At 44.3% G+C, this 27,911-nt stretch overlaps 1 protein-coding gene across 1 annotated transcript; it reads left to right on the forward strand.

Moving 5' to 3' along the window:
* Positions 1–3,092: 3,092 nt before the first annotated feature.
* ATIC (5-aminoimidazole-4-carboxamide ribonucleotide formyltransferase/IMP cyclohydrolase) lies at positions 3,093–27,822 on the forward strand. Its single transcript, XM_069782051.1, has 16 exons — positions 3,093–3,249; positions 3,992–4,118; positions 5,898–5,974; positions 7,064–7,130; positions 9,481–9,569; positions 10,873–11,024; positions 11,157–11,313; positions 13,037–13,162; positions 13,333–13,440; positions 14,710–14,795; positions 16,000–16,089; positions 17,755–17,883; positions 18,860–18,952; positions 25,663–25,845; positions 26,826–26,981; positions 27,475–27,822. Exons 1-16 carry the CDS (start codon positions 3,228–3,230, stop codon positions 27,592–27,594), a joined length of 1,782 nt encoding a protein of 593 aa, XP_069638152.1. The 5' UTR covers positions 3,093–3,227; the 3' UTR covers positions 27,595–27,822.
* Positions 27,823–27,911: the final 89 nt, after the last annotated feature.

Consider the following 27,911-nt stretch of genomic DNA (forward strand, 5'->3'; position numbering starts at 1 on the left):
GTGAAGAAAACAGGAGTTTGGGTAGGACAGACATGTATGTGTCTTAGATCATGTTAAATGCGACCACACTGAAAGAGCGCAACTGCTGCTTGAAGGCAGCTCAGAAAGAGCATAGAAGAGGCAAGAGGTTGTTTGTATGGGACTAGAGTGTGGGGAGGTATATGAATGAAAGCAGGGCCCAGTTAAGGAAAATAAACTTCATATGATGAAGAATTTCAAAGTTGAAGATTGTTTTTATAGAGGCAGAGATGCCCACAATATCATGCTTTTCCAAAGCAGCCTCATGGCAGTGAGACGCATTTACTGGGGTAGGGCAGATCCAGATCAGACCACTGCTGTAACACTCACCACCGATGACAATTCATTTCTGAAGCCCAGGTTGCCCCAAACCAGACCAACCACAGACTTCCACTTTGGTTTCCTATGTTTCAGCTGGGTTCTTCCTTGGTCCGCTGTCAGGCCCAGCCCACTCCTCTGCTAGCCCCCAGGCAGCTGCAGTATTAGCTGGAGAATCCTAGCTTGTTGGCTTCCTACCCTAACAAACTAACACATAGCCAAATTAACCTGTTTTTCCTACACTCCTCTTGGTGTGCTATATGGAAAAAAAACCAGTAGAGAACAGACTTACAATAGGGACTCAGAGCCAAGCTAAAAAGCATTGCTGTTACTCCCTACAGTCTCAAGAGAAGGGAATCTAGTGTTGTCCTAACAACGGCAAAGCCAGGAACACTATCCCTTCTGTATGTCTCTATTCAGCTTCATCCTCTTTTTACTTCTCCTTATTAACACAGCAGAGTACATTGCTAATTAAGCCTGATTTTTCTTTCTTGGATGTAGGCCCTCATATGATTTGGAAATAACCTTAATCTGGTATTTGTAATTCTAGTATTTACCTCTTCCCATGATTTCCAATATGATGTTACTGCATTCTTGGCTCAAGGCGAGCTTCTGCAATGATTTAAATCACCAGGAAAAAACTCCAGTGATACCTCGTTCCTACTGAATAAATGATGGGACATGAGCAGAACACAGGATATTTGAATATCCTCTAAACATCACCGAAAACAGTTAATTGGTTAAGCTCTATAAAGCAAAACTAAACCTTGGGGGAGGCAGACTGTTTGTTTTCCCTGCGTGGCCATCCCAAAACCAGGACATATCTGTCACATCCAAATCCATACAACCCTCTAGCATGCAGCCAGAACACCCCTTGTCGGATGTCAATCCAAGAAAGGACACAGGTAAACCAAAACTGCCCTCCTGCCACGCAAGTTCCTGTGCAAACAGAAACCTGGTCTCATGTGCCAAGGGACAACAAACTGCTGGACAAGCTGAAAAAGCAAATGCCGCTATTTACGCTGATAACGTCCCTCTGACTGTTTGTCTGAAAGCAGTAGTGGCCCTGTCCTCTTGTGCATAGGCTGACATGGCCACCCGCTTGCATGCAGCTTCTACAATAACACAAAACACCCTGCTTCACAAACAGCATGCGTGCTGTTCCTTGGCTGCTCGGGCGCTGCAGTAGAATAAGCAATTGCTCTCCAACATTGGATAAATATGCAGAGCTCTGTCAAATTTTTCATTTTCACATATATTAATCATCCCCAAAGCCCACCTCAGCTGTACAGATCTGTACTCTTCGTACAACTTTTATTCTCTCAAAGGTGTGTATTTTCATAATGATAGTGCTCATGTACCACTTAACAGTATATTTTCATTTGGCCCCAGCCACACTTCTGAACAGTAATTTATTACTGCTTGTCACTAGCTGCTACTAAGAGTAACACATATACTGGGTTTATTTAGTGTGTTTAGTATTTCTTGCTTGACTCTTTCTTATACAGACAATACTGCCCAAGCCCAGAGATTCACAAATCAAAACAGCCAAGTTTCTGGGCTTTCCAGTTGCACTTGCTTTGCACTTCCCAGCTTTTTGTCTGCAAGATCTAGAAACTTTCATTTATTTGTTCTTTTTTATTTATAGTGGAGAGCCTAATGCAGTCTGCCAGCTCTGGGAGCTGCAAGTGTACAGTGAACACCTATGTGGAAGATGAAGACACGAGAGAAGTATGCAGGGATGTCTCAGGGGCCTGCCCATGCTGGCTTTATTGCTTAAGGACCCGATTCAAAACCCATATACCAGGCCCCCACCACCTCAGAGGTAACATAGGTCAGGGATGTGCATGTTACACAAAGGCAACCAGGTCCCAGCTTGCTGGACCTGATACCTGCAAAATGTTTGCCATTTTGCTGGGCCATGCTACCCACTGGGAATGGCAGCACTGACTGCACGCTGTTGAAGTGACAGGGCTGCCATGGAGAGGCCTCCTGCAAACACTGGCAGCGAGTGGTTGTGCTGCAAATTAACTGCAGAGCTCTCCCCCTGCAAAGCAGCATGGGTTGCTGCTGTCGCACTGCTGCACTTTAACCCTGCTGGGGCGTACCTGAGCACAGTGGAGATTTTAACCAGCAACGTTAAACTCAACATGTTTTGTCAGTGCTAAAATGAAAACAAGGAAAACTCTTTTGCAAGGAGTTCCAGGAACTTTGGAGGCCTGCAGGGGACAAAAGCTCCCCCTGTTAATTCCCCTTACAGGGAAAAATAAAAAATAAAGGGAAGAAAAGCATCATTTTACTATCTGCAAGTTTAATTTTTTACCTCAGACTTGGTAAACAAGCACTTTGTCTTTGCCCCCACTCGTCGGCAGATTGTAAGCTCTGCGAGAGGATTTTCCACAGATGAAATTCCAGCGAGTTATTTCTGCGAAAAATTAATTGTCCGTATTGCACCACCTTTCACTGCAACGAGGTATTGCCTCACCTACACCTCATTTTTCACCTGCCTAGGAAGCTGGGTTTCCTATCCCTAAAGAGGCCCCAGAAAACCCCACGCCCTAGCCTGAAGGTGCTTGGCCGGCGTGTACCACACTTGTGGCCACCCACCCCGTCCCCACGGGGACCTGGCGAGCGAGGGCACCACCAGCTGCAGCCCAGACGGGGCAAACGGGGGGGGCAAAGGGGTGGCTGCCCCCACGCACACGTGCCTTGCATACCCGCGTTATCAGCCCACCGCCTCCCCTCCTCTCCCCGCCCCGTCCGGGCCGGCCCCTCAGGCTCCCGCCCCGTGTAGCGGGCGCCCAAATCCCGCCGGGCCGCCGCCGCTCGCTCTTTTCCCGCCCGCCCTCTTGCCGCCTCCCCGCCACCAACGCGCACCCACCGACGGCGCCATGGCCGCCCGGCAGCAGCTCGGTAACGTGGGGGCAGCGAGGCCCCGGCAGTCCGGGGTGGGCTGCGACCGCCCGCCCGCTGTGGTGGCGGCGGCGGTGGTGGCGGCAGCAGCAGCGACGACAGGTCGCGGCCGTTGGAGCTGCCGGGGCGGGGTGGGGTGAGGTGGGGGGAGTGGAGGGGGGCTGCCCTCCTGCCGGGCCCCGCAATAGCCGTCGAAGCGGGTGGGCCGGAGCCGCCGGGCTGAGGGGTATTTCCCGGCTGCCGGGTTCAGCTAAACAGGGCGGCCCCGGAAAGCGAGGAGCGGCCGGGTGCCGCTCGTCTCGGAGCGGGGCCGCCGCTTCCAACCGGGTAGTTCCCGTGCCCTGAGGGGGGTGGGGGAGGCGCTGCTTTCCCTCCGGTCTGGTTATACCTTGGCTTCGATCCGAGCTGGCCGCCGCTGTGTGAAAGAGGGGTTTGAGCTCCAGAGTGGGGGGAAGAGGAGTGGAAACGGCGGTGAGGGGATGTCCCGCGTTTGGAGCCCTTAGACAGGGGCGCGAAAGGGGCAGTGCTGCCTCCTCCCGCCTGGGGGCGGGGGGGGCTTCTCCGTTGTGGAGGTGGGGAAGCGTGAGGCACTGGTGGTCAGCTCCTCCCTCCCCAGTCACCTCACATCAGAGAAGATTCATAAATTACAGAACTTACAAAGGCTCCCAACTCTTAATCCTGTTGTCTTCTTTCTCTGTTCCACTTTCAAAAGCAAAATATTTGTGCTTTTCCCACCTGTTAGCTTTACTCAGCGTCTCTGACAAGACCAGCCTGGTGGAATTTGCAAAGAGTCTGAATGCTCTTGGCCTGGGTTTAATTGCCTCTGGAGGAACAGCCAAATCCCTGAGAGATGCTGGCTTGCCTGTCAGGTACTGACCCTTTCTTGCACATCTCCACCAAAAATGCTCATTTGGGTCCTGAAGTTGTTTAAATTGTTTTCTCCATTTGTGAGCAAAAATTACTGAAAACTGGTCTGAAAGCAAGTCTTCCCTTCCAAAAAAAAACCCTGCCCCAAAGGAAACCTCAGAACTTTCTTGGCCAGAAGTTGATTGACTGAGGTCAAAGAGTGTTACTGTGCAGGTCAGCACACAGAGGGATGTCAGGAGCATTGTGTTGGAGATGATGCCTTGTCTGCCTTGAGTCAGCTTTTTTCCCATGAGACAGTCAGTTGTCTTGGAATTCATAATCTGACCCTAGTGCTGCTCTTCGCAGCCAGGTGAAAGCTGATCTTTGTCTGGTCCTGGGACAGGACTGACGTGTCAGGAATATGTTGAAGCTCACTGGAGATCATTTATCACAAGTAATTTTCCCAGCATGATGGTCAACTTTGTCAGACAGAGCCTTTACGTGTTGTGCATCCACTGTTTGAGAAGGGGCATGTACTGTCACCGGCTGTTTTGGCCCATGATTCTGGGGAAATTTGTTTTGGTTTCTTCCATCCTGTGATTAAAAAAACAACTTTGGCCAAATAAAAATTGTTTCCAGTACAGTGATGAAAAATCTGTCAATTATTTGGCAGGATGGGTGACTGTGACTCTTTTTGGTTCCAATGAATGCAATGGTAGGCCACTGGGACACATCAGTATGAATATACGCTACCTCTAGAGCTCCCTGTCCTTGCTGTTATCCAGCATTTGGCCATGTCTCTCAAACTTCTTTGCTTGGCTGTACTATCAGTGAAGCCTGAAGCAAAGGATAGTCATGTTTCCCCTTCTGTCTCCAATTTATTGTTCCTTTACCATCACAAACAGTCACAGGGAGTGGTAAAATGTCAGTTAGTGTTTTGGCTAAGCTGGGAAGAGAGGTACTGAGGTATTGCTTCTTCTGAGCATGGTCTTCCATTCTCTCTGTAAATCATGTTGACTTGAGATTTGCTTATCTTGGTTATTTCAGTGTATTCAAAAAACAACCGTACTGCTTAGTGGAGTGTGACCCATGAACTTTATTTCCATTCATGGAAAAAGCAGTTATTGCCCCTTGGGCATAGGAGGGTTTTGTAGTGAAATTTATACAATTTTTTGGTTTGGGTCACTTACTAGAAAGCAGTGTCCTTTCTGTTTTCTGTCAGATGTGGCTTTTGCTTAAGATTTAGATCAACACCTTGTGAAGAGTGAGGGAGCATTAAACCAACATTTTGGCTGTTTCTACTAATCCTTCTGTACCTAGCAGCATTTTGCTAACTAGTTGACAGATGCCAACCATAATAAAAACAGTCAGATCTGTCTTAATGTAGAATGCCCCATCTCGGAACTACTTCCCAGCCTTCTGCAAGAAGGATGTATCCTAGTCTGTCACTCAGCGTAGGTTTTTCCTAGCAGTTTAGTAATACACCTTCCATATGTTGTGTTCTTACTGAGATACAAGACACCGAAGTTTGGAGCAATCATACATGTGTTTTCCCTCTACACTCCTCCTGTCATTGAAGGAAGGGTGGTGATATTTTTTTTAACGGATGGATCAAAAGAAAGCTAAGTTTAATTCCCCCACCACTTGCTGCCTTCAAAACTCCTAGAGTTTAAATCTTCCAGTAAAACTAGCATTGCCAGTAGATCTTAATTACTACCCTGATGGAAATAATAAACATTCAACCTATAGATAAAGTTAGTATGGCACATCTATTGTCATGCTATGCTTTTCTCACTGAGCAGAGATGTTTCAGACCTGACAGGATTTCCTGAGATGTTAGGTGGACGTGTGAAAACCCTTCATCCTGCAGTCCATGCTGGTATGTTTCTGCTAATATATTTTCAGTCTAAAACAGAAATCCATGGGCAGTGAGGGTGGGAAGAACGGGTTGACAGATGTCTTTTTTAAGGGTTGTGTGGAAGAACTGAGTAATGAGAACAGATTTGCTCTAGCAGCAGGAGAGGTGAAAAGCACGGGGTGGAGAAGTGGTGCTTGGTGGCTGCATTACTTCCTCTGTTGCTATGCCGGGCATCTATGCAGTTAGCAGAGCTTTTCTTCCCCAGGGCTGCAAGTGTCAGGGCTTCTCTGTAAATGCCTTTGCAGAGTCAATTTCAGACCTATTCAGGCAGAGAGCTCCACTGAATTTAACTTGTGGATGAATCTGGTGTGCAGCATAAGGAACTTGACAGCACAGTCTTCAGTGGGTGATTTCTGCATGCTCCAATATTCCTTGGCTCCTCTTCAGCAAGGAAGATGTCTGATAATTGGTCAATCTGCACATTAACCCATCTGCTTTTTCATCTCCTTCTACTGTGCTTGAGATCCCTCAAATGGAACCTGTTGCCCATCATACCTGAGGGCTGGAGTCAGTCTCCTGACAACCTTGAACCCAGGATTGTGCTGTTGCTTACTCTGTGCCAGCCAGTTGCTTGTGTGTTTCTCCAAGGTCCTCGACCCAAGCCAGCCACCTATGCTGGTCAGCTACAGGCACAGCCTCTCTTGCTTCTGTTGTTTCATAGGATTTGTGTGTTGTTGGCTGATGAGCAGCAGGTGCCCTTTTCCTCTCCATGAGCTCCTTAATGACAGTTTTGGTGTTTTAAGAGTAGCAACTAAATGCTTATAAAGTACATTTTTGAGGTTGCTGTTCAGCACTTGGAATGCTGTAGGATTTGGCATTGGGGGAAAAAAAAAACCTGTTAGTATAGAATTTGAACAGCCAAAGAGTCAGTGAAATGGAGTAAAAGGAGAGGTGTTGGAGCTGAGTACTGTTGTCTGAACTAGAATCAGAAAGTTTACGATAGAAAGTCTCTGAGGAAGAGCACAATCTGAAGGAAGATATTGAATTAAAAAAAAAAATGTTGGTGATTTAATTCTTTTTTAATAAAGATGTACTGTTTTTTGTAACTAGGCATCTTGGCTCGCAATATTCCGGAAGATAATGTTGATATGAACAAACAAGATTTCAGCCTTGTAAGGTAAATGTTGGGGACATGGTGCAATTCATCAGTAATCAAAAATGAACGTTGGAGTCCAGTCAACACCAGTGAATGGGAGCAGTAGAGGTTGTAACGTTGCACAACAGAAGATCTGCAATCTTCTTCTTTTTGCCTGTCAGGAGATACTATGTTTTTAAAAATACAATTTTCTACAGATGCATGTTCATAACTTGTAGTAGGAGAAAACTAAAACAAAGTTACACTGTAGTTTCCACAGGGCACAGAGGCTTTAACTTCTTCTGGTTATCTGGGAATTTTGACAGTTTACATTTAGTCAGTGTTGGGCCACATTACATTTCTTGCAGAGTTGAATTCAGTGCTTTAGAAGCTGGTGCATCTGCCCTCAGCTTGGCTCTGGGTGTCTGATCAGATGATAATTCCTGATTTTGAAATACTTGCTTAGTAAATATACCCTTTGATATTTGTATAATGTTTACTGAGTTTCAACACATAAATAAAGAGTAGACGTGAAAAGCAGGTCAGGAACACACATCATTGGTACAGACAGAAAACACACAGATAACAGACAGAAAGCTTACTTTGAGAGCCATCACAAGAGCAAGTGAGCTGCAGCCAGAAATTGAAGTAACGCAGTTTGTGCAATAACGTACCAAGGATTTTTTTTTCTGTTTTTGTTAGAATGTATTTACTCAGTACACTCTCACAGGGCAGTTTGGGACTATGATTAACTAACTGGTTTTAGCGTCTAACTAGTGATTGATTGTGAGTAACCGATTCTATGTCAGTGGGTAGCTCCTGGTTTAGAAACGAATGGCTGAATTGAACATAGAAAATTGTAGGTGTAGCCGTGGTGGAAGGTGTAGTTTGACTGTGGTGATTGGGCCAGAATGCATCTTAGCTTTTAAAATACTTTTAAAAAATGATGTGCCTAGGATGGATGGATTCCCAGGCTGAATTTGAAAACCTGAAATTTAAACCCACAGGAATCTTCATAGATGGCTCAGCAGTGGTGGCTCTTCAGAGTATGCTGCATATTAAAGCAGGCTCTGCTGAATTGCAAGGGTGTAACATGCCTTTACATCAGTGACTTATAGTGCACTTGCATCCAGAGTAATAATTTAGATTTGGGTTGTCTTACATAAAGCAGAAGGAGCTGATCCTCAGCAGGAGTGTCTTTGTGTAGTTGCATAAAATTTACATACCCAAGTCAAGGTAGGAAACCTTGATACTGATTATCTTGGTTTACACAGATAAAAGCATTAGCAGTGTTAAAGTCCACAGATTCCTGATGGTTTGCAACAGGTTGGGAGCATGAATGGATTGGGGAGGAAGGGGTATTAGAAATAGAACAGACAATAAAAGACATCATAGGAAATCTAGAGACATAGGGGATTCTGAAAACCAAACTGGAAACTGATCATCCCTTCCACTTGAGTTCATCACACAGTATGGAAACAAAGGAATATTAAAAGTTGGACACAAGTGTATGCATCACAGCAATTCACTGCCAATACTGGGTGTGCATTGGAGTTTGATACCTTCATATATTCAGATCAAGGGAGTAAATGAATTCTCTTGGATTAAAAACATTGTTTGTGAAGGTCAAAACACATACCTCCTTTCACTACAGTTCATGTTGCACTGGTAGGATGGGACAGGGCAAGTTATTACTTCATGCTTTCTGGAATATAGGCTGTGGCTGCTTCCAGATCAGGTCAAAAAACTAATTCCAGTACAGTCCAGTCTTACCTTGAGAGGGGAAGGTAATTTCTCCCCCCTGCTTTCATGTGCTACAGAGGCTTTATGTGATCCAGACTGTGCACTCATGTTTCATATGCTGTTGGTATTTTAAAAGTCCAGAAGGTGATATGTAGGTCATTTTCTGCTCTTGGAAAAGTTGTGGAAAATTAGATTGATTGTACTTTGTTTGCAATGGACCTTGCCCTGGGTGCTTACTCTTACAGAAGCTGGTGGATGCCTATCTTCAGTACTGCTGAGAGTCCACTTAGAAGTCCTTTGAAATGGCTCAAGTTGTGCACCAAAATCACTAAAATTTAAATACAGGCCCACGTATTTAAAGAAACACTTCCTTTAAACTAACTTCTGTAAATTGTGGTTCTCTCTGCTGTAACATTGTTTAGTGCACAGAGTTCGGTTAAATAATGCATTGTACCATCACTTGGCCTTTGGCTGAACACCACCGTCTCTTAAGTCTTTTGGAGAAAGAAGCCTTGTCTACAGGATTTTATGTTGGTCCCTGATCTGAGAGACAAGCCCGTAAAAACACTGGTGGTATCTTGTGCATTCGAAGCCCAGTCTGGCCTTTTTGTTTCTCATTGAGTAACCTGCTTTTCCCCTCAATTCCCAGAGTTGTAGTCTGTAACCTCTACCCCTTTGTGAAGACCGTATCTTCTCCGGATGTAACTGTACAAGAAGCAGTGGAAAAGATTGATATTGGTAAGTTAAAGGGAGAGCAAATCTATTCTCCCGGCAGAATGGTTCTGGTCTCTAAGGGGTCTTTTCTGTTTGGTGGCCTTGCGCACCCATAAAGGAAGTCTGCTAAAGAGTGCAAGAGTTGCAAGGAGCAGAATGAAAGCATAGTTGGGTAAACTTCATTGCTTTTAAGCAGACCTACAATTAAAATGGCAGGCAGCTGTTGTAACAGGCTGGCAAGCCATGCTGCATAGGTGGGCAAGTCATGCACTGCCCAAAGTAAGAAGCCTGATGTACTGTAGAAGGCTGTGCTAGGAAAGGCCAGGTGGAGCATGCTTCCTACTGAAACACAGAGAGCAGATTAAACCTCTTTTGCAGCCTCTGGCAGTGTAATAAAAATAAAAACCATGCGCTTTGGAGAGAAAAAGCTGAACTGCTGAAAGTGCTCTGGGGATTGCTGAAAACTTTACTGCAGGAAGCCATTACAAGGAAAGGGGTTGATCTGCATATGTGGGAGAGTTAGTACCTGAGTTTGGAAGCATGGACGCCTGTATCATCAGCAGTTTTGCTCTTCCTGCTAGTTATTAACCCCAAAAGGCTTGCCGTTCCTTCACTGCAGCATCTCTGCTTGGCAGCTTGTGAACAGTACAGGCAGTTTTGTGCCATGAGGTTGGATTGGGATTGAATTTTCTTGCAGTAGTTTAGTCCAAATGATGCCCAGCAGAGCTCTCTATTAAATGTTTTATGGAGTAGTACTCACTCTGCATGTAGCAGTGCCAGCCTCTACTTCTCCTTTCCAACAGCATAGTATCTTGTATGATTTAAAGTGTTGTAATAGCTGCGCAGAGTCAGATTTAAGGGAAAAGTGTGGCATTTTACCTTACACAGAGGACCTGGACAGGATTCATTAATACTTGCAGAGAGATTTGGGAACCTCAGTTGCTTGGCAGTGTAGAAGTAAATCTTTCAATAGACCCCTTCCCAGCCCAGTGTTGCAGAAGATGATGCTTAAGTGGTATGTTGAGACAGCCATCCTCTTCAGGATGTGGCTGTACTGCTTGAAGGCATTTTTGCCCCAGTTGCTCGTCACAACCCACGCATGACCTGTCTTCTTGCCCCTGCAGCTCTGCCTCTATCTGCAAAGGCCAATGAATGTGCACCTTCACCAGTGGATTGAGTCAAACTCACCAGCCTTGTGCGTTTTGAAGAGTACTCTTACAAGTCCCTTCTTGCTGGAGAGAGGGGGGCACGTTCATCTGGCACAAATGATCGATTGGTGCATGTCCCATCTTGGCTTCAAATGTGGATCTTGATTATGTCCTTGCAGGAGGAGTTGCCTTGCTGCGGGCAGCTGCCAAGAACCATGCTCGTGTGACAGTTGTGTGTGACCCTGCAGACTACTCTGCAGTAGCTAAAGAGATGGCAACATCAAGGGACAAAGACACTTCCATGGAAACCAGGCGTCACCTTGCACTGAAGGTTGGTCATGTTTTCTTGCTGTGAAGGGCTAGGCTAGACTTGTTTGCTGTTCATTCATTCACTTCTTTAAACACCAAATCCTTTGTAAGTTGATGTTTGTAAGTTGACAGATGTTCCTCATTCTGTCTCCAGGCTTTCACCCACACTGCCCAGTATGATGCAGCCATCTCTGACTACTTTAGGAAAGAGTACAGCAAGGGGGTGTCCCAGCTGCCCCTGAGGTACGGCATGAATCCTCACCAGAGTCCTGCGCAGCTCTACACGATGAGATCCAAACTTCCCCTGACAGGTGAGGCCTAGGCCATGCTGGCCAAAAGGGAGCTCTGGGATAGCTAGGAAAGGAGGTGATTGGACATGTCTGCTGGTTGTCTTTAAAACTGAAATATCATCTTGTACCTTAGTCCAAGGGATGGCCAGCAGTGCCTTAACAACTGCTTTATTACTGGGTGGCACTAGCTTTGCAATTAAAAGGTTGAGCTGTGCGAGACAAAAGCTTGTCTCCTGACCCCCACAAGACTTACTGTAGCTCCACATTCTCTGTTGGTGTAGGACTGTGTGTCCACACTGAAGACACTTGGAGCAGATTTACATGGTGCACCTTCTTCTTGACATCGGATCTGGATTTTGCAAACGAAAACCTCGTCATCCTTTTCAGATGCTTTGCTACTTCCCATTTTCCTTATTTAGTGATGCAAAAAAGATTGGGAAGATACCATTTACCCTGTCTAGAAACCAAGCTGTTCTTCTCTAGGTTTGAATGCGTTTTGTTCTTTTTTTTGTTGATGGTTATGTGGAGAGGTTTATTACCTTAGTTTTTTAGAATGCTGCTTCTGCTAATGGTGGCAGAGGGAAGGGATACTGGTCTCACTTGCAAGAGTTTGGGACAGGTCTGGTGTGTCTCTCTGGCATTTTACAGGGTGTGCCACTCATCACAGCATTGTTACAGGGAGGGAGACCCCTGTTTTGGAGAGAAAGTCTGCCTACTCTTGTTCTTGAGATTGCTTTCAATGTTGGTGAAAACCAGCTCTGCCTTGTGTGCAGGCATTGTCCTACTGAGTAGACAGTGAAGCTTTATGTTGCAGCATTTCCTCATTTCAGCTCTGGGACCTCTTAGGAAGCTTTTTCCGTTCCTGCACTGGAAATTGATTTGCTTGCAAGTCTGCCTCCCAGTATGGCAGCAGAACAACACTGTGTTCACTTGTCCTGGCCATGGACTGTTGCCAAAATGATCTTTTCCTCCCATCTCCTGAAATGCTCACAGTCCTGCCATGTCAGTACAAGCAGTTCTTTGCCAGAGCAAAAGGTTTTGAGAGCAAACTTTTAAATGGCCTTTACTCTTGGCATGGATTTCTGATGACAGGACCAGGTTATGCATTTTAATAAAAACTTGCCCTAAATTTTGTGGCTGTGAGTGGTTCTGTTGACATCAGTTAGAGACAACATGTGCTTGAAGTTTGGCTAGTGCCGGAGTACTTTGTTGAATCAGAGCCATAGTCACTATATGAAATTTATTTACGAGATTTGTAAAGAAATCTACCTGCTAGGGAGCAGGCAATGTGCTTTTTGTGTTCTTCCCTCACAGCTCTGCCTATGCACCTTGGTCAAAATCAAGCTCTGGCAGGCTCCCTCAGAAAGAGATGGCTCTTGTTTCAAATGGCTGCCAGTTGAACTCAAAGAACATGAGGGGGAATGTTCTTTTTTTTGTTCCCCTTTCACAAGAGGGGAGGTGCACAGAGTCAGCGTGTGTCTTGCTCCAAGGTCATATCAGCAGCTTCTGGTAGGGAAGAGAATTGTATTTGCATCTCTCAAGTCTCAAGCCTGGGCATTCCTCACAAGTCACTGAAGCTGTTCAGGGCACTTAAACAGTTGCTGAGGAGCCAGGGTCATTTAACAAGAACAACTTGTAGTGATTTCAATTCTTGGTGGAAGAAATCTCTTCTGCTTGCTCTCCAGACTCTGGGGGGAAGGGTCTGCCCACTTTAATGTGTCTTATTTGTCTGCTCTGTTTGCAGTGGTGAATGGCTCTCCAGGGTTCATCAACCTGTGTGATGCTCTCAATGCCTGGCAGTTGGTGAAGGAACTCAAGCAGGCATTAGGCATTCCTGCTGCAGCCTCCTTCAAACATGTCAGTCCTGCAGGTGGGTGGCTCCTTGTTGCCTTGCCTTTTCTCTTGGAACAGATTATGACTTTTGGCAGGCCCTGCCAGTGGTGTATCTGCGTCCCTTACCCTCGCAGTTTGGGGAGGTCCCAGGGGCGGGGACCAGCGAGAGGTTCTGGTTTGAGTGCCCTGGCTTGTATTTCCCACTAGGTGCTGCTGTTGGAATACCTCTCAGCGAAGAGGAGGCACAAGTCTGCATGGTGCATGACTTCCACAAGACCTTAACTCCCTTAGCATCTGCCTATGCACGAAGCAGAGGTGAGAAGCCCAGGAATAAACTAGCATGTCTCAAGAGCTGAGCTTAATTTTCAGCACCTGAGCAGCATGTTTAGTACTTCACAGGCTCTTCCCGTTGCACTGTACTCCTTCTCTGTAGGGTTTTTCTCCATAAGGATCTGACTGACTAAGTGAACTGACTGCCTATCAGAAATTACTCTCCACATGAGCAGACCTTGTATATTGTTTCAAAGAGGCTAAAACCATTTTGGATTCTGTTCCTTGTTGTATATAGAAGACCTGTAGAGATTTTTTTTTTTTTTTTTTTTTTCCATTTAAATGTGTATATACACACATAAATCTGTGGGGTTTTGGCTAAAGGATCTGGATAAACAGCTGTGCTGGTAGCACACTCAGCCTTCCACTGTAGATGGGGTGCTCAGGAATACTTAAGTTGAGTAGAAATGTTTCTGCCTGGTATTTGGTGGATGGTTTTTTAATGCTTTTGTACTGCAGAGCTCACCAAAAAAGCTAAAAATAAGTAAATAAAAATAGCTTCCTCTGCTTGGCTGAGATACTTTGCTAATTCTCTCAGTTTCCACAGCATTCGTAGAAAATCTGGACAGATTATAGAAAACAAAGCAAACTTACTTGATAAGAGGCACATTGGCTTGGGTTCATTTTTCACTACTTTTAAAGACCACTTTTGAACACTGCCCTCAGAAAACCATTGCATGACTGGTAGAAAAATAAACCTTTAGAATGTCAGGGAGAGAAGACTTGACCTTGCTAAGTAGTAGAGTATCTGGGATGGGAGCTGAATTCACCTTAGTTATGACATTAAATATAGAAAATATTTATTTAAAAAAAAATTTTAAAACTGCTTTTAGCTACTTTTCTGGGTCTGGTTTCTTGCAGGAAAAGCCAGATGGGAGTATAGGCATCTAAAAGCTTTCCTCTTTCCAGCTGTCTCCCATCTAAAATCTTTCTGTATGATCCTTACCTCTCCTTGTTCTCTTGCCACCATGGCTACAGCAGAGCTGCTTGCCATAATGGAGGTAGTCATTACAGAGTTAGAGGTTTGACAAATGCAGTGAAGAGGGAGGAGTATCTGAACTATGGGAATATTTAAAGGTGCATTTGTTTGAGGTAGGATTTTTATCCTTGTTGCTCTTATATGGCCTTTATTTTTTTTTTTTGCTGTGGGATTAAATTACTAGCTCTCACGGAAATTGACTAGATTGTAGGAGCAAAGAATTTTCTTTGCATTATGCTATAGTTTGATAAGTTACTAAAAATATGATTTTGCAGGTGCTGATCGCATGTCTTCTTTTGGTGACTTCATTGCCCTGTCTGATACCTGCGATGTGGCTACTGCCAAGATTATTTCCAGAGAGGTTAGTTAAACAGCAGCAGATCATTCGAGTGTAGAAAGGAGAATCACACTAGATGGAGTCATTGGTTTGTAACAGCCATTCTGTTTGAACTTGACCCATTTTACTGAAGACTATTTATTGGTACATTTGTGTAATTTGGTATCTGGAGTGCAGAATTTACACCTATCTTTTGATGCATTTTTCTTCCTGCCAGTTAAAACCTGGCTGTGTGCGAGAGCCTGTGAAATAGCAGTGCTTGAAATGCTGCTTTCCAAGAGATGATTGCAAACCTCTGCCTCCAAGTAGGCCTCTGGAAATGAGCCCTGATTACACTGTCACAAGTATCTGGTTGAACGGCTGTGATTGGAACAATAGAGGACCAGAGAGCTGATGGCCAGCCTCTTGCCCAAGGCAGGCATGTGGATATAGCTTGCTACTTGCCAGTTGATACAAGTTGTCTGTAGGCTCAGCCACTTCCCAGGCTGCCCTTTTTACTTTGCTGGATTCAATGTTAACTGCATAGCTGACTGCATTGCACAAGTCACTATTTCCAATACAGAGTTAAACAACTGGGAGTTAATGCTTTGCTAAACACATTCATTCTGTTACACGTTGCTTACAATTTTTTTGAGAGGGGGAAAGCGCAATGCAAAGGGCTGTGTTGTACGTTGGGGACCTCTTTTCAAACAGATGAAAGAGCACGTTTGACTGGTTTGTGAGGATAACATTTGGTATACTATTACTTAAAAACAAAAAACCCCCACCCACATTGTGGGACAAGAATGTGAAAGGTGCATATCACATCATGGCACTGATGAATGTAAACTCCTCTCAGTTTCAATGCTGTTAACAGCTCTTTTGCCAATATTTTTGTCTCATCCAGAGTGTTACTGTTTAAATAAGGATTTATCTTTTTTAAGCCATGTTTACTGTTAGGGATGTTGTGCATGAGCCGTTTCCCCCTGGAGGCAGATATTAGTTCCCATTCTGCTTAAAGTGATGGTGGGGTATTTTTTACTAACTCTTGCCAAGAGCTTATAGCACTCTGCTGTTTCCTGTTTCCAGGACTGAAACCAATATTGTAATAGTGCCTTTGGTATTGTATGGTACGTATGGACCCCGAGAGGTGTGCCTTCATTGCCTTTCTGGAAATGGCAGGTGGAGCATTCGGTATTAGCCCCATTTGGTTTTTTTGTGTGGAAGCTGAAATCTGTGTATGTTGCAGGTATCTGATGGGGTGGTAGCTCCTGGCTATGAGGAGGAAGCTCTCAAAATACTTGCCAAAAAGAAGAATGGTGGTTACTGTGTCCTTCAGGTTTGTACTTCTGCTCCACTATAACCCTCTGCTGCTCTTACTGTACCTGCTTTTCGCAGATGTTAGTGTCCAAATAGCTGGGGGGCTGATCCAGGCACCCCTGCAGTGCATGGAAGTATTTCCTCTGGGTCTTTGGGGATTCCTGTATGAGCTGGAATTCCACCAGCAGTGTTGTGGTCACATTTAGCCTATAGTCCTAGAGCAGAGTATTTTCATAATGCCTTCCTTGGCTTTTAAAGTGATGTGGGTTTAAAGTAATTGGATCTATGGACCAGCAAGAGTACTTCAAAGAAACAGAACTTCTGTGCTCTCTTTCCACTCTTTGCCAGCTTTCCTCTCGCTTTTGCTGAACTTGTTTCCTCCCTGAATTCTTTATATCTTAAGATATAGTGCCTCAGTGATGTTGTGAGTCTTGGCAGTGAGAAGCATGTGTAGTATATCACTGGGGGAAGCCTTGTCTGGGTATGTGGTATTTGTAGAGCAGTCTTCAGTACAGTCAGTGGTGAACAGAGCAGCGCTGGCACAATATGGACCTGGAATGATGCACCTTTACATACTGCAACCAGGATGCTTGTCAAAGAATATTAATATAGTGTGGTCAAGTCAGCATCAGGTTGCCTTCCTAGTTCCCATAGTCATTGTTGGGACTTCAGAATCATCCAGTTTTGGTGAACATGACTAACAGATTACATAACGCTGTCAGAGCAGCCAAACAGGTCCTATTTCTGCCTGACTTGGAGAGACAAATGGGCAGAGAACTTTACTATAACATTACAAAAAGAAAATCCAAGGCTTAGCTGAAGTTGCAATTGTAGTGTTACTACTAAGGGGAGCTGTAGAAGATGGCTTAGGAGCTTCAGGCAAGAAGCAATGAAATTGCAGATAATGTTGGCAGCTGATTACCTCCTGCATTCAATTAGCTTTGCAAGGATGAGGTCATATTGGTTAAGCCTGTATCTTCAAGGCCTGTCTGCAGAGGGATGCTAAGGAAAGTTGCTTTGAACACATTGAAATGGATTGGGGAAAACACATAAAGCATGTGCACACTCCTATTTAGAGCTGGTAGCCTTAATCTGTTTTACTTCATGTCCCAATAACCTGCACTGGGGCTACCAAAATTCTAAATAAGCCCATGCATGGAGAGACCTGAATGCAGTTTAACAGTTCCATTTAACTTTATCCCTTACTCTGGTGTAAATTAATTGTGCTGCATGCTTATTTGGAAATGTGCCCCAAGAGGGTGCATCTCTGGAAATAATCGCATTCACCGTTTCCTTTACTGTCAAAGAAGGTTGGAAGTTGTACCCTGAGGCATGTATGAAGCAACTCAAAACATTTCAACCTTCCTCTGGAAGACTCTGTGTGTGTGGATGTTTTCCCCTTTCTGTGAAAGGCTTTGTAGATTTTTGTGGCTTGCAACATGGACATTTGTATATAAACACCTATACTGCATTACCTCTCTTCACCCTGTAAATGTCACTTCGTGCTGTTGAGACCTTGCTGCTCCAGTTAATTCTAATTACTTCTGATGATTTGATATTGCTTTCCTTAAACAGTTGACTTCTCTTGGATTCTTTAGATAATGTGTTTTAACCTAAGCTATTACTGGATGTTGGCTTTGAATTGCTTTAAGAGTGTTTTATTGGCCTATCCTTTGGCTTTTAGATGGATCCCCGTTATGAGCCAGATGACAATGAGATTCGAACCCTCTATGGATTGCATCTCATGCAGAAGAGGAACAGTGCAGTCATCGACCGGTCATTATTCAAGAACATTGTTACAAAGAATAAAAACGTAAGTGTCAGAAGATAAATGAGCTTAAAGACTGGTGGAATGAACTGGTGTGCTTTCATCAAGGAAGTCATCGCTGCTCTATTTTAAGAGCTCTTAAAATATTTTAATGCGATTTAACTGTCTTTTAACAAAACAATGCAAGAAACTTTCTGGACCAAATATACTTGAGTAGATCGGGGTAGTTTGCCTTTGTTTTGATTCCTTGCAAAAATGAGAGGAGCTGGACCTTGCCTGTTATCTCTGACTACCAAAATATTTGTATTTCTTAGAAATAAGAAGCTACCATGTATAATGTCTTATGGTAAGACAGCCATGTGCTAAGGATCCATTGTGATCTCATTCTGACTCACTGTTTACTTCTCCCTTCTGTGTACAGTGTGTTGTATAAACTCTGGCCCTACTGGTATTCCTTATCATTTAGAGTTCACATCATCAGAAAGTTATCAGTTATTTCTTTGTCTCTGATCTTGTTCTCATTAAAAAACAGATGTTAATGAGCACGTGTTTAGTCACGGGCTTAGAAGCAAGTTCAGACATTGAGGTAATAAAAATTTTAATAAATTAGTAATGGAATGGACTTTAAAATAATACTGAATGCAGATATTGGGAGCTATTATTATTGTTGTGGTCCTGTGGGTACTTAAGCGTGTGCTTAGCTTTTTGCCTACAAGCACATCTGATGACAGTGAGCAAATACAGACTTTGCAGGCTTAGGGCCAATGATAGACCCCTCTTGACCTGGTAAGATTGAGTCTTATCCCTATCAGCGATGAGATTAGCTGCCAAACCAATCACTTACTGTTTTTAATCTAAACAAAATTTGCTGATAATTGAACAAAACAGGGTATTTTTAGTTACCTTGTTTTCCCTTTTTATGATACAGTACTCATGATGGTTTTGGGGCTTTGCGGATCACTAGCCAGTTGGCTAGTCGTGGTTGTTAGGATGGGCCGTTGACAATGGCATTTTGTTTCAGCTGCCTGAGCCTGCTGTTCGAGATCTGATTGTTGCCAGCATTGCTGTCAAATACACCCAGTCCAATTCGGTTTGCTACGCCAAGGATGGGCAGGTAACCAAACCAGACAGCTCTGTGGAGCGTGCTTTCACAGCCAGGCTGGTCAGAGAGTGCTTTTGTCAGGCTTGAGTTTTAAAATAATTTAGCATGCAGGAAGCTATTAAACAGGTACAGATTAACTGCCCTAGACACAGTGCCATGCAGAACAGTAGCTAAATCTGTGTTTCTCAGAAGGCTGCTTCAAAACCTCGGTGTAATTTTTTTGTGGTAATGACAGGGCTGGCCCTTTCAATGATGGGGTTGGAAAAGCTCTTACGTGCTTCTGCAAGTTTGGCCTAGAGTCATTTCTTTCTAACTACTCCGTCCTTTTTTTATCATTTTTTGAGGGCATGTACATATGTTGTAGTCTGTATAGAGCCTTAGGAAATGACAGTAGTTTTCACAGCTGGATTCTGACTGTCCAAATGGTTCTTAGTTTTATTTTCTTTTTTTTTATAAGAAAGATGGGATGTGCTTTCTTTTTTCCCCTTTTGGCGTTAGAAATCTTCTGTTGTGCCTGATTTTTTTTTTCTTTAAAAGCTTATGATGGATGTTGGGATTTACAGGCACATTATCAAATGTGTAGTTGATATATGATTCTTGAATTTAAAAAAAAAAAAAACAAACCCTTATTTCCAAGTCATCACTAGGTGTTCAGCTTAAGTTATCCAAAAGTTGTTGTAAATGTATTGAAAATGGTATTTTTTGCCCAGCAGCTCCTTCTTGTAATGCTGTTGTTTAGCTGGTTCTCTGCTCTCCATGGTAACTTTTCCATAGGCCAGGATTATAAAAAAAAAAAAAATACAGAAGAAAAAGACAAAGAATGTTCTTGAACTTTAGTACATCATAAATCAGCAAAATGGGCCAAACAGTATACTCTACAGGTACAGAGGACTGAATGAACTGCAGTGCTGTGTCTTTTTTGCATTGGTACTCGTATGCATTTGTCAGATTGTTGTTACAGCCTGAAAACATTGCAGCACTGTCTCACAGTACATTCTGGGGTCATGTGCTGTATGGCTCTTGAAAACATGTCTCTGGAGATCTGGCATTTTTCTTTTATTCAGCTTGTTTTTTTTTTTCTTGCTTTTAAATGGTTCTGTGTACTCAAGAGTGTTAGTTCTTGTAGTCCCAGAACAAAGGTGTCACTATCTTTGCTCCTTTTCCCTTATTACGGCAGCAATTTCCCCAGTGCTTTTGCAAGTCTGGACTTAAAGTGGTGCTGCAGATGTTTCTGAAATGTGTGTGGTAATGCATGTACCATATGGAAGGGAGAAGGCATCAGGGAGGAGTGAAAAGCAGTGTAGGCAGACAGGGATTTAACTAGCTGGGCTTCAGTGATATTTTGCATATTTGCAGGCATATGTTTTAATCAAATACAAATGTACATTGGCTTGGTTTGCTGTGTATGTGACAGGGAGGCCAAGATCAGAGGTCTGTGTACTGCACTAAGAAACAAGTGACTTTGTTAACAGTAAGGGTCAGCATTCGTTACAATCACTTACTCGAGGAGGTGGTGAATCTGTGTTGGGGTCTTCAAATCAAAGCTTAACGTCTTCCTTAAGAGACTCATCACAGTCCAAATGCAGAAACAGCAGTGTGGCATGTTATAGGTAATGATGGAGAAGCTCAGACAGGAGCTCCTTTCTGGTTTTAAAGAGACTGTTAAGTATTGTGGCCATTGTTCTTAATGTACAGGTGGGGAAAGAAGGTCCACTGAAAAGCAGTCTTACTAAGATAATGGTTAGCTTACGTTCTTTTCGGTGATACTGTGACGAACTAACTACTGGTCATATCCCCTACTGAGACATACCATCTGTCCTGGTTTCAGCTGGGAAAGAGTTAACTGTCTTCCTAGTAGCTGGTACAGTGCTATGTTTTGAGTTCAGTATGTGAAGAATGTTGATAACACTGATGTTTTCAGTTGTTGCTCAGTAGTGTTTAGACTAAAATCAAGGATTTTTCAGCTTCTCATGCCCAGCCAGTGAGAAAGCTGGAGGGGCACAAGAAGTTGGCACAGGACACAACCAGGGCACCTGACCCAAACTGGCCAACGGTGTATTCCATACCATGTGACGTCCCATCTAGTATAGGAACTGGGAAGTGGGGTGGGGAATCGCCGCTCAGGGACTAGCTGGGTGTCAGTCGGCGAGTGGTGAGCAATTGCCCTGGGCATCATTTGTACATTCCAATCCTTTTATTACTACTGTTGTCATTTTATTAGTGTTATCATTATCATTATTAGTTTCTTCTTTTCTGTTCTATTAAACCGTTCTTATCTCAACCCACGAGTTTTGCTTCTTTTTCCCGATTTTCTCCCCCATCCCACTGGATGGGGGGGAGTGAGTGAGCGGCTGCGTGGTGCTTAGTTGCTGGCTGGGGTTAAACCACGACACCATCGGATGTGTACAGGAAAATTTGGGTGCAAACAAAAAAATAGCACAAATCAAGAACCAGGGCTGGAAGGTAACTTCCAGACTATTACACTTAAAATGCTTTTCCAGGATTTGGCTCGTTTTGGGTTGTATGAGCCAAGCCTGGGAAGTCCAGCTTGCTTTCAGTTCCATTGCTTTCAGTTTTCCAGGGGTTACTTCAGCCTCACAGCATCCCTGTTGCCTAGCAAAACTGTTGTTGTATCAGACATCCAGAACGTTTTTGACAGCTTGGCTTCGTTGGGTTCGTGAGTGGATTGGCCACTCCAGCAAGGCCTGGTGCTTGTGTTAATAAGTTCTAGGAAAGCATGGAGTGGGAGGAAGCGTTTATGGACTTGAGTGTCACGTAATTTGCAGGAAGCCAGCTGCCACTAATTGCAATAAACACTTTCATTTGTTTTGTCTGCTTTCAGCACAGTGAAGCCAGTCTATAACGTTGATTTACACTTTCTTTAATGATACCATCGTGTTTTAAATTGGCAATTAAAAATTATTCTCTTTCTTTATCCTCTGCACAGTAGGATAAACCAAACCTGTTCATCTACCTTGCTGTTTTCCACCAATGGTGCAGACGTTTGTCAGTTACTTCATTGTTTGTCTTCCCAATTGTGAAGTCCTTTATTTGATTTTTCTAATTCCAACTGTATTTAGGATTTCTGTTTTCACTCATTATTCAGGGTAAATCTGAGTAAATCCAGGCCAATCTGGATCATTTTGCAAGGATCCTTTGGGTGTTATCCATCTTGCCCGCTCCATGCTTTTGCACAGTATTCCAGCTATGGGGCATGTTTGGCTCTCCTGTGAGCTAAAGTGTTTCGTTCAAGTAGTTCTCAATTTTCACCCAAGTTTGGTTGGTTTTTTTAAGTGATTTTTCTACTCACCTTGTATTACTGTCTCCTTTCACGCCTCACACTTAGGCTCTGCTTAAGTACTTTTCGATTCCCAGGAGATTAAACTCTGAAAGAAACTTACTTAATTTTTGAGTAGAAAATAGGCAGAAAATAGAGGGGGAAGGATTCCTTCAGAGGATTTTGAGGTTTTAGCTGGTTTTGTATGGGAGAAAGCCAACATCTCAGGAAGAGAGAGATGAGGTGTAGGAAGAAGGATTTTCACTTCACACAAAGTGAAAAAGGTGGAGAATAGGTATATTCAGACAGGCCAGTATGAAGAGGGATTCAGGTACAGGTCTATAGTTTGCATTAAGCAGAAGCTCAACTTTCAGATTTCTGTTCTTTGGACCAGAAATTCCAGGCTAGACTGAAGAAGTCTTCCCCAGCAGTGTTGCATCAAAACACATTTTTCTGCAAAAAAGGATTTTCCTTCCCCTGGATCACCATTCTCCAGTGAAGTGCATCTGATCAGCACGTTCTTCCCAGGCTATAACTGTGAACTTCCTTCTAGAACAATGTGGGCTCATCAGAAGGAGGCACAGAGAAGCAGCTTTTGTATTGTCTTGCCCGTTAAGCCATTATAAAAACAGTTCCATGGGTTGCAGATAGTATATCTGTAGATTTGGGGATGTCTGTGGAGAGTTTACAGGACACATCACTTTGTTTAACTGAAGTACAAAGTTCTTGCCATTTCGGAGTTGTTGAACGCGAGCCAAGGTTCAGTTATGCATCTTCTGACAAAATTTAGGTTACAAAAAATGTAAAGTATTTTAAGTAGCTCATAGAGGAAAGAAAAACACTCTTTTTGGGAAGGGTGATTTGGGTGCTGACAGGTAGGAGAGCTTGATTTCTAATGTGTGCCCATGAAGGAGCTGTGTATGTTTGGGGCTGCTTTGGCCTGGAAACACTTTTCTCCAGTACTGTTGCCCTTGCCAACTGAAGACCAGGGGTTGCAGCAGACTAGCCGGTTCCATCACAGGAGTGCAATTATGTGATGAAGATGAGGCACCATTCTGGCTGGGAAAGGGCAGAGAGGACATTGCACTTCTGGCATGTGACATCACATTTTTTAGAAGCTTTGGAATGTTTCATTGTATTTTGGCCCCTGCTACCAGCAGTCTGTCCAGTACACTCTACCATCTGCACCCCCAGCTAAAAATTTCAGCCTCAGCCTAGCCTGGCTTGCTAGGCCCACTGTTAAGTGCAGTGTGTGACTATTTTAAGCCCTCTTCTTTGTCCAGAGAGAGGAAAAACCTCTGTGGAAGAGACAATATACCTACGTGGAGCTGGCACTGAGCTCCTTTGAGATGCAGGGTCCCCTGCAAGTTTCAAGGTTAAACAGGGTGGGTGTGAGAGCGGAGGTTGGACATCAGGAGTGTTTGTGGAGGGGGAAGGTGTCACTAAGCCATGAGAAACTTTGCATCTATTTAGTATTTATGATAATACTAATATCCTTATGGATTTATTAAGCACCGATGACTTCAGTTATAGCTGAGCAGATGATATTAGATAGCAGCCCAAGTCTTTCATTTGCTCCTTGGGGGAATAGTCTCCAGCAGCGTGTTTCATGCTTCTGGTAAGAGGTGAAGTCACTGTGTTTTGATGAATGAGAAGACAAATGATTCATTGCTTTGAGGGCAGCCTTTGACTTACAGCTTTACCATCTGTTTCGGTCTGAGCTGGCAACTCTGAGGCATTGGCCAGAACCGCTAGCCTCAACACAGTGTCCCTGGAGCAGTCCCCCACGTGAACAGTTTGGTGAACAGTTCAGCTGTGGCTTCATAGGAGGAGGAGGAAATTATGGGAGAGAGACTTGTTTTCTGTCAGATCTCTGGCTTGAAATGGCAGGAGCATTCTTTGGAAAGCAGGACCCACAGCTCTGAAAGCCACAGAGAAAAGTTACCAGCCCAAGTTTGACAGCCATGGTGGCTAGGTCTGGCCTTTGTGTGCCTGGCATACTGTCATGGCAGAGGCAAAGCTGAGGGACAGCAGACAGTCTGGAGCCCAAGAGACCTCAGCTCAGTCCTTTGTATTTGCCAGTTGTGACTGCAGGCAGATGGTATATGCAGGGGTTGTTCTGCCAGTGTCCAGTCACCAAGATGTCTCCAGCCACATTCAGTTTTCAGTGGCGTCAGCACCTAAGAGTTGCCTTTGTCTTCAGTGGGAATTTGCATGGGGTGCAAGAGCTGGTTTGTATTGTGCATTGAACTGTGACAAATGGCTTGCAGAGTTACCTGACCACCAGACTCCAAAGAGTCGCTACGCATTTTAATCTATAGTGTACCTGGAAAAAATTGACAGAGGTTGAATGTGTCTGATGACAACTCCAAAGAAGGTGGTCTGATAAAAGCAAATGGAAACTGAGCAAATATAGTATTTTCATAGTGGCTTCCTTGAGGAAAAGATCACCTTTTGGATTTTGCTTCCGGAAGCATGAGGTCTGTTTGATATCAAGCACAAGTGCTATTAAATAAGGTTAGCAGCAGTTATTTTAAAAATCCGGAACTCTCTGGCAGATGGCAGAGTAGGAAATGTGTTGGTAGCTCCAGGGCCTTGACAATTCATGTGATGCAATGGTCCTACTGAGCAGCCTTCCTGACTGAGCAGTGGATTTACTTTCTTATTAGCCTTGACAAACTGCCCTGTAATCCGCTACATATCACAGTTCATCTGTTTAAGCTGTGTATGCCTGGCCCACCAGGAAAGATGATGGTGTTTGGGTGACCCAGGCTCAGACTTTAATCCTCTAACTGAAGTGCCCTTTTCAAGAACAGGTAGGCAGCCTACCATCTCTTAGCAGTCACATTTGTTTCTACAACCAACAATTTTGCCTTAAACAAAAGCCGTAATTGGATCACTCTCCTGAGGCTAACCGTTTGACTCTGATGGCTAGGGCTGTGTTATAGAATCATTTAGGTTGGAAAAAACCTTTAAGATCATTGAGTCCAACCATCAACAATGCCCGCTAAACCATGTCCTGAAGTGCCTTGTCTAGTGCATTTTGAATACCTCCAGGGATGGTGACTCAACCACTTGCCTGGGCAGCCTGTTCCAATGACTGACAACCCTTTCAGTAAAGAAATTTTTCCTAATTTCCAATCTAATTTGCTTAATCTAATCTTATTAGAGGGATGGAAAGAACGTAGTGTCTTCAGAGTGACTGTTGGCTCAGTAGAGCCATGGAAGTTAGCAGGGCAGAGAGCTTACCCTGAAACCAGTTTACAGGACTGGGGATGCAGGTATTTTCAAAGTTTTCCTCGCTAATTATCTACACTCTTTATCTGCTTCAGTGAGGAGTAGCTAATTTGTGGGAGGTCTTTCCTAATTCCCTGGCTGGAATGCAGCTCTGATTGTGATCTCTGTGCAGCAAGGTGTGATTGTGCTTCGTACCTATATGCTTTAGGTCATAGGTATTGGAGCTGGCCAGCAGTCCCGGATCCACTGCACTCGTCTGGCTGGTGACAAGGCAAACAACTGGTGGCTCCGGCACCACCCACGTGTGCTCTCCATGAAATTCAAAGTGGGTGTGAAGAGAGCAGAGGTCTCCAATGCCATTGATCAGTATGTCACTGGGACCATCGGTGAGGTAAGGGCTGGCTGAGAGGTTTCCCTGGAGAGTCCAGCTTCTGTGAAACAAAAGTCTTTACACGGTACTTAAGCCTGGCTTGAGTTTTGTGTGGGAGTGTTAGTAACAGATGATCCCAAAGAGCTGGGGGATCAAGTGGCCAGGGCCCAGGACGGTGACTTCCCCAAGGTCATTTAATGGCCCAGTGGCAAAGTGTCCTGATTTGCCCCTCCGATACTGCACCCACCACTCCAGGTGCTGGAACCTGCCCTGCGCTTCAGTGTGCAGTTGGTTTCATCTGATAGTTCCCTCCAGCAGTGAGGAAGGGTTAAAGCTCCAGTTAATGTTTCAACTCTCACTGCCCTGTCAGGGCAGCTGTCCTTCCCTTCTCACATGGTGCTATTTGCTTGTGTGGCATTTTGGATTCTCAGAATCCTTCTGACCTCCCTGTTACAAGCAATAGTGAGACAAGAAAACAGCATGTCCTTTTAAGTATTGAAAACCAAGAGCTGGATTGGGGACCTCATGAGTCATCTCTGTGAGCAGTTGCTTGTTTAAGGGGGTAAGAACTGGAGCAGTTGCTGTTTCAGAAGGTGAATCATAAACCAAGCTGGCGTTTGTCATGTGTTAAGTCATCTATGAGATCCTGTTTGTGTGTGCTGGCATTTACACCGAGCAGCGTACTGCAGGCAAGCCAAGCAGAGCACCTTGGAATTAAAGGCTGGGGGAGAAGGATTCCCTCAAGCCCTGGGGTGAGGAGAGGAAGGAAAGGAGTTAAAAGGATGCAAAAAGAGTGGGTGGTGGTAACGTGTTCCCACCACCAACTGGGATTTTAAAATCCCTGGTATGAAGCTCCCAGCAGCAGAGAGCTATGGGAGCAGAAATTACAGCTGAGCTGAGTGTCAGAGGGATGCCATCATCACTCATCCTTATGTGCTCCTGGCAGGGGACTACCAGGAGCCCATGCTTTGGGGCTGAGCTGGCTCTTTTTGTTCTCACAGGATGAAGACCTGGTGAAATGGCAGGCGTTGTTTGAAGAGGTGCCTGCACAATTAACAGAAGCGGAGAAGAAGCAGTGGATTGCCAAGCTGACTGCTGTCTCCCTCAGCTCTGATGCGTTCTTCCCTTTTAGGGATAACGTTGACAGAGCTAAACGGGTAAGGTCAAGGCAGGGCCAGGATGTCAGGGTGACTCCAAGGAAATGTCTGCGCAGCCCGGGCTTTTCATTTTAATTTTGTGTGGACTGCTGAGGAATGTCTCTGCTCTGCACTGCTGGCTAAAAGAGCGCATCCTGGGAAGGGTGTTTCTCGTGGTTACTGGTCTCACACGGATAGTAATTATCCAGCCATTGCTCAGTTCATTCATTTGGGATCAATAGAGGATTAAAGTTTATTAAACCGTTTTAAGAATATCAAGACAAGGCCTATTGCTTCCAGAGGAACCATTTTACTCTTATTTCTGAGCTGTGGAGAGAACTGACTACTCACATGAGGAACTCGCCTGTGAATGTCTTTGGGCAATGGAAGCCTTTGTTTGTTCAATGCTTAGTATTGTGGGATGTGGATGAAGTGCTGGGGCTGCCAGCTCCTTTTCAGGGTGATTTTGGTTTTCCATCCTCTAATCCTTCCACTTATCTCTGTCTTTGTTCAGAGTGGAGTACAGTTCATTGCTGCCCCATCTGGCTCAGCTGCCGACGAGGTTGTGATCGAAGCTTGCAATGAGCTGGGGATAACTCTCATTCACACCAATCTTCGGCTGTTTCATCACTGAGTTTGCCGTGGGATGTTGTGGTCCCTCTTTGGTCACAGTCTCACCAGCAGCAGTGACTGGAAAATTGCCAGCTTAATTAGGAGGCACCTGCAGTCTGTGTGTAGCAATTGTTTGTAAGATCTGTAAATGAGATCTTTCCCTGTGTTAACAGAGAATGAAGGTGCAAGAAGTTGGCCTCCAAGGTAGAAAATAAGTCTCTTTTGCAAATAAACATACGGTTCTTAGTTACGTGGAGTCTGTAGTCTTGTGTCTTCCAAATACTGTATCCTCAGGAAAAAGGTTCATTTTTGAGGTAAATGTTATGGTCCAGACTTTAG

The sequence above is a fragment of the Haliaeetus albicilla genome, chromosome 4 (genome assembly GCF_947461875.1).
Source record: "Haliaeetus albicilla chromosome 4, bHalAlb1.1, whole genome shotgun sequence".
In the NCBI taxonomy this organism is placed as follows: Eukaryota; Metazoa; Chordata; class Aves; order Accipitriformes; family Accipitridae; genus Haliaeetus; species Haliaeetus albicilla.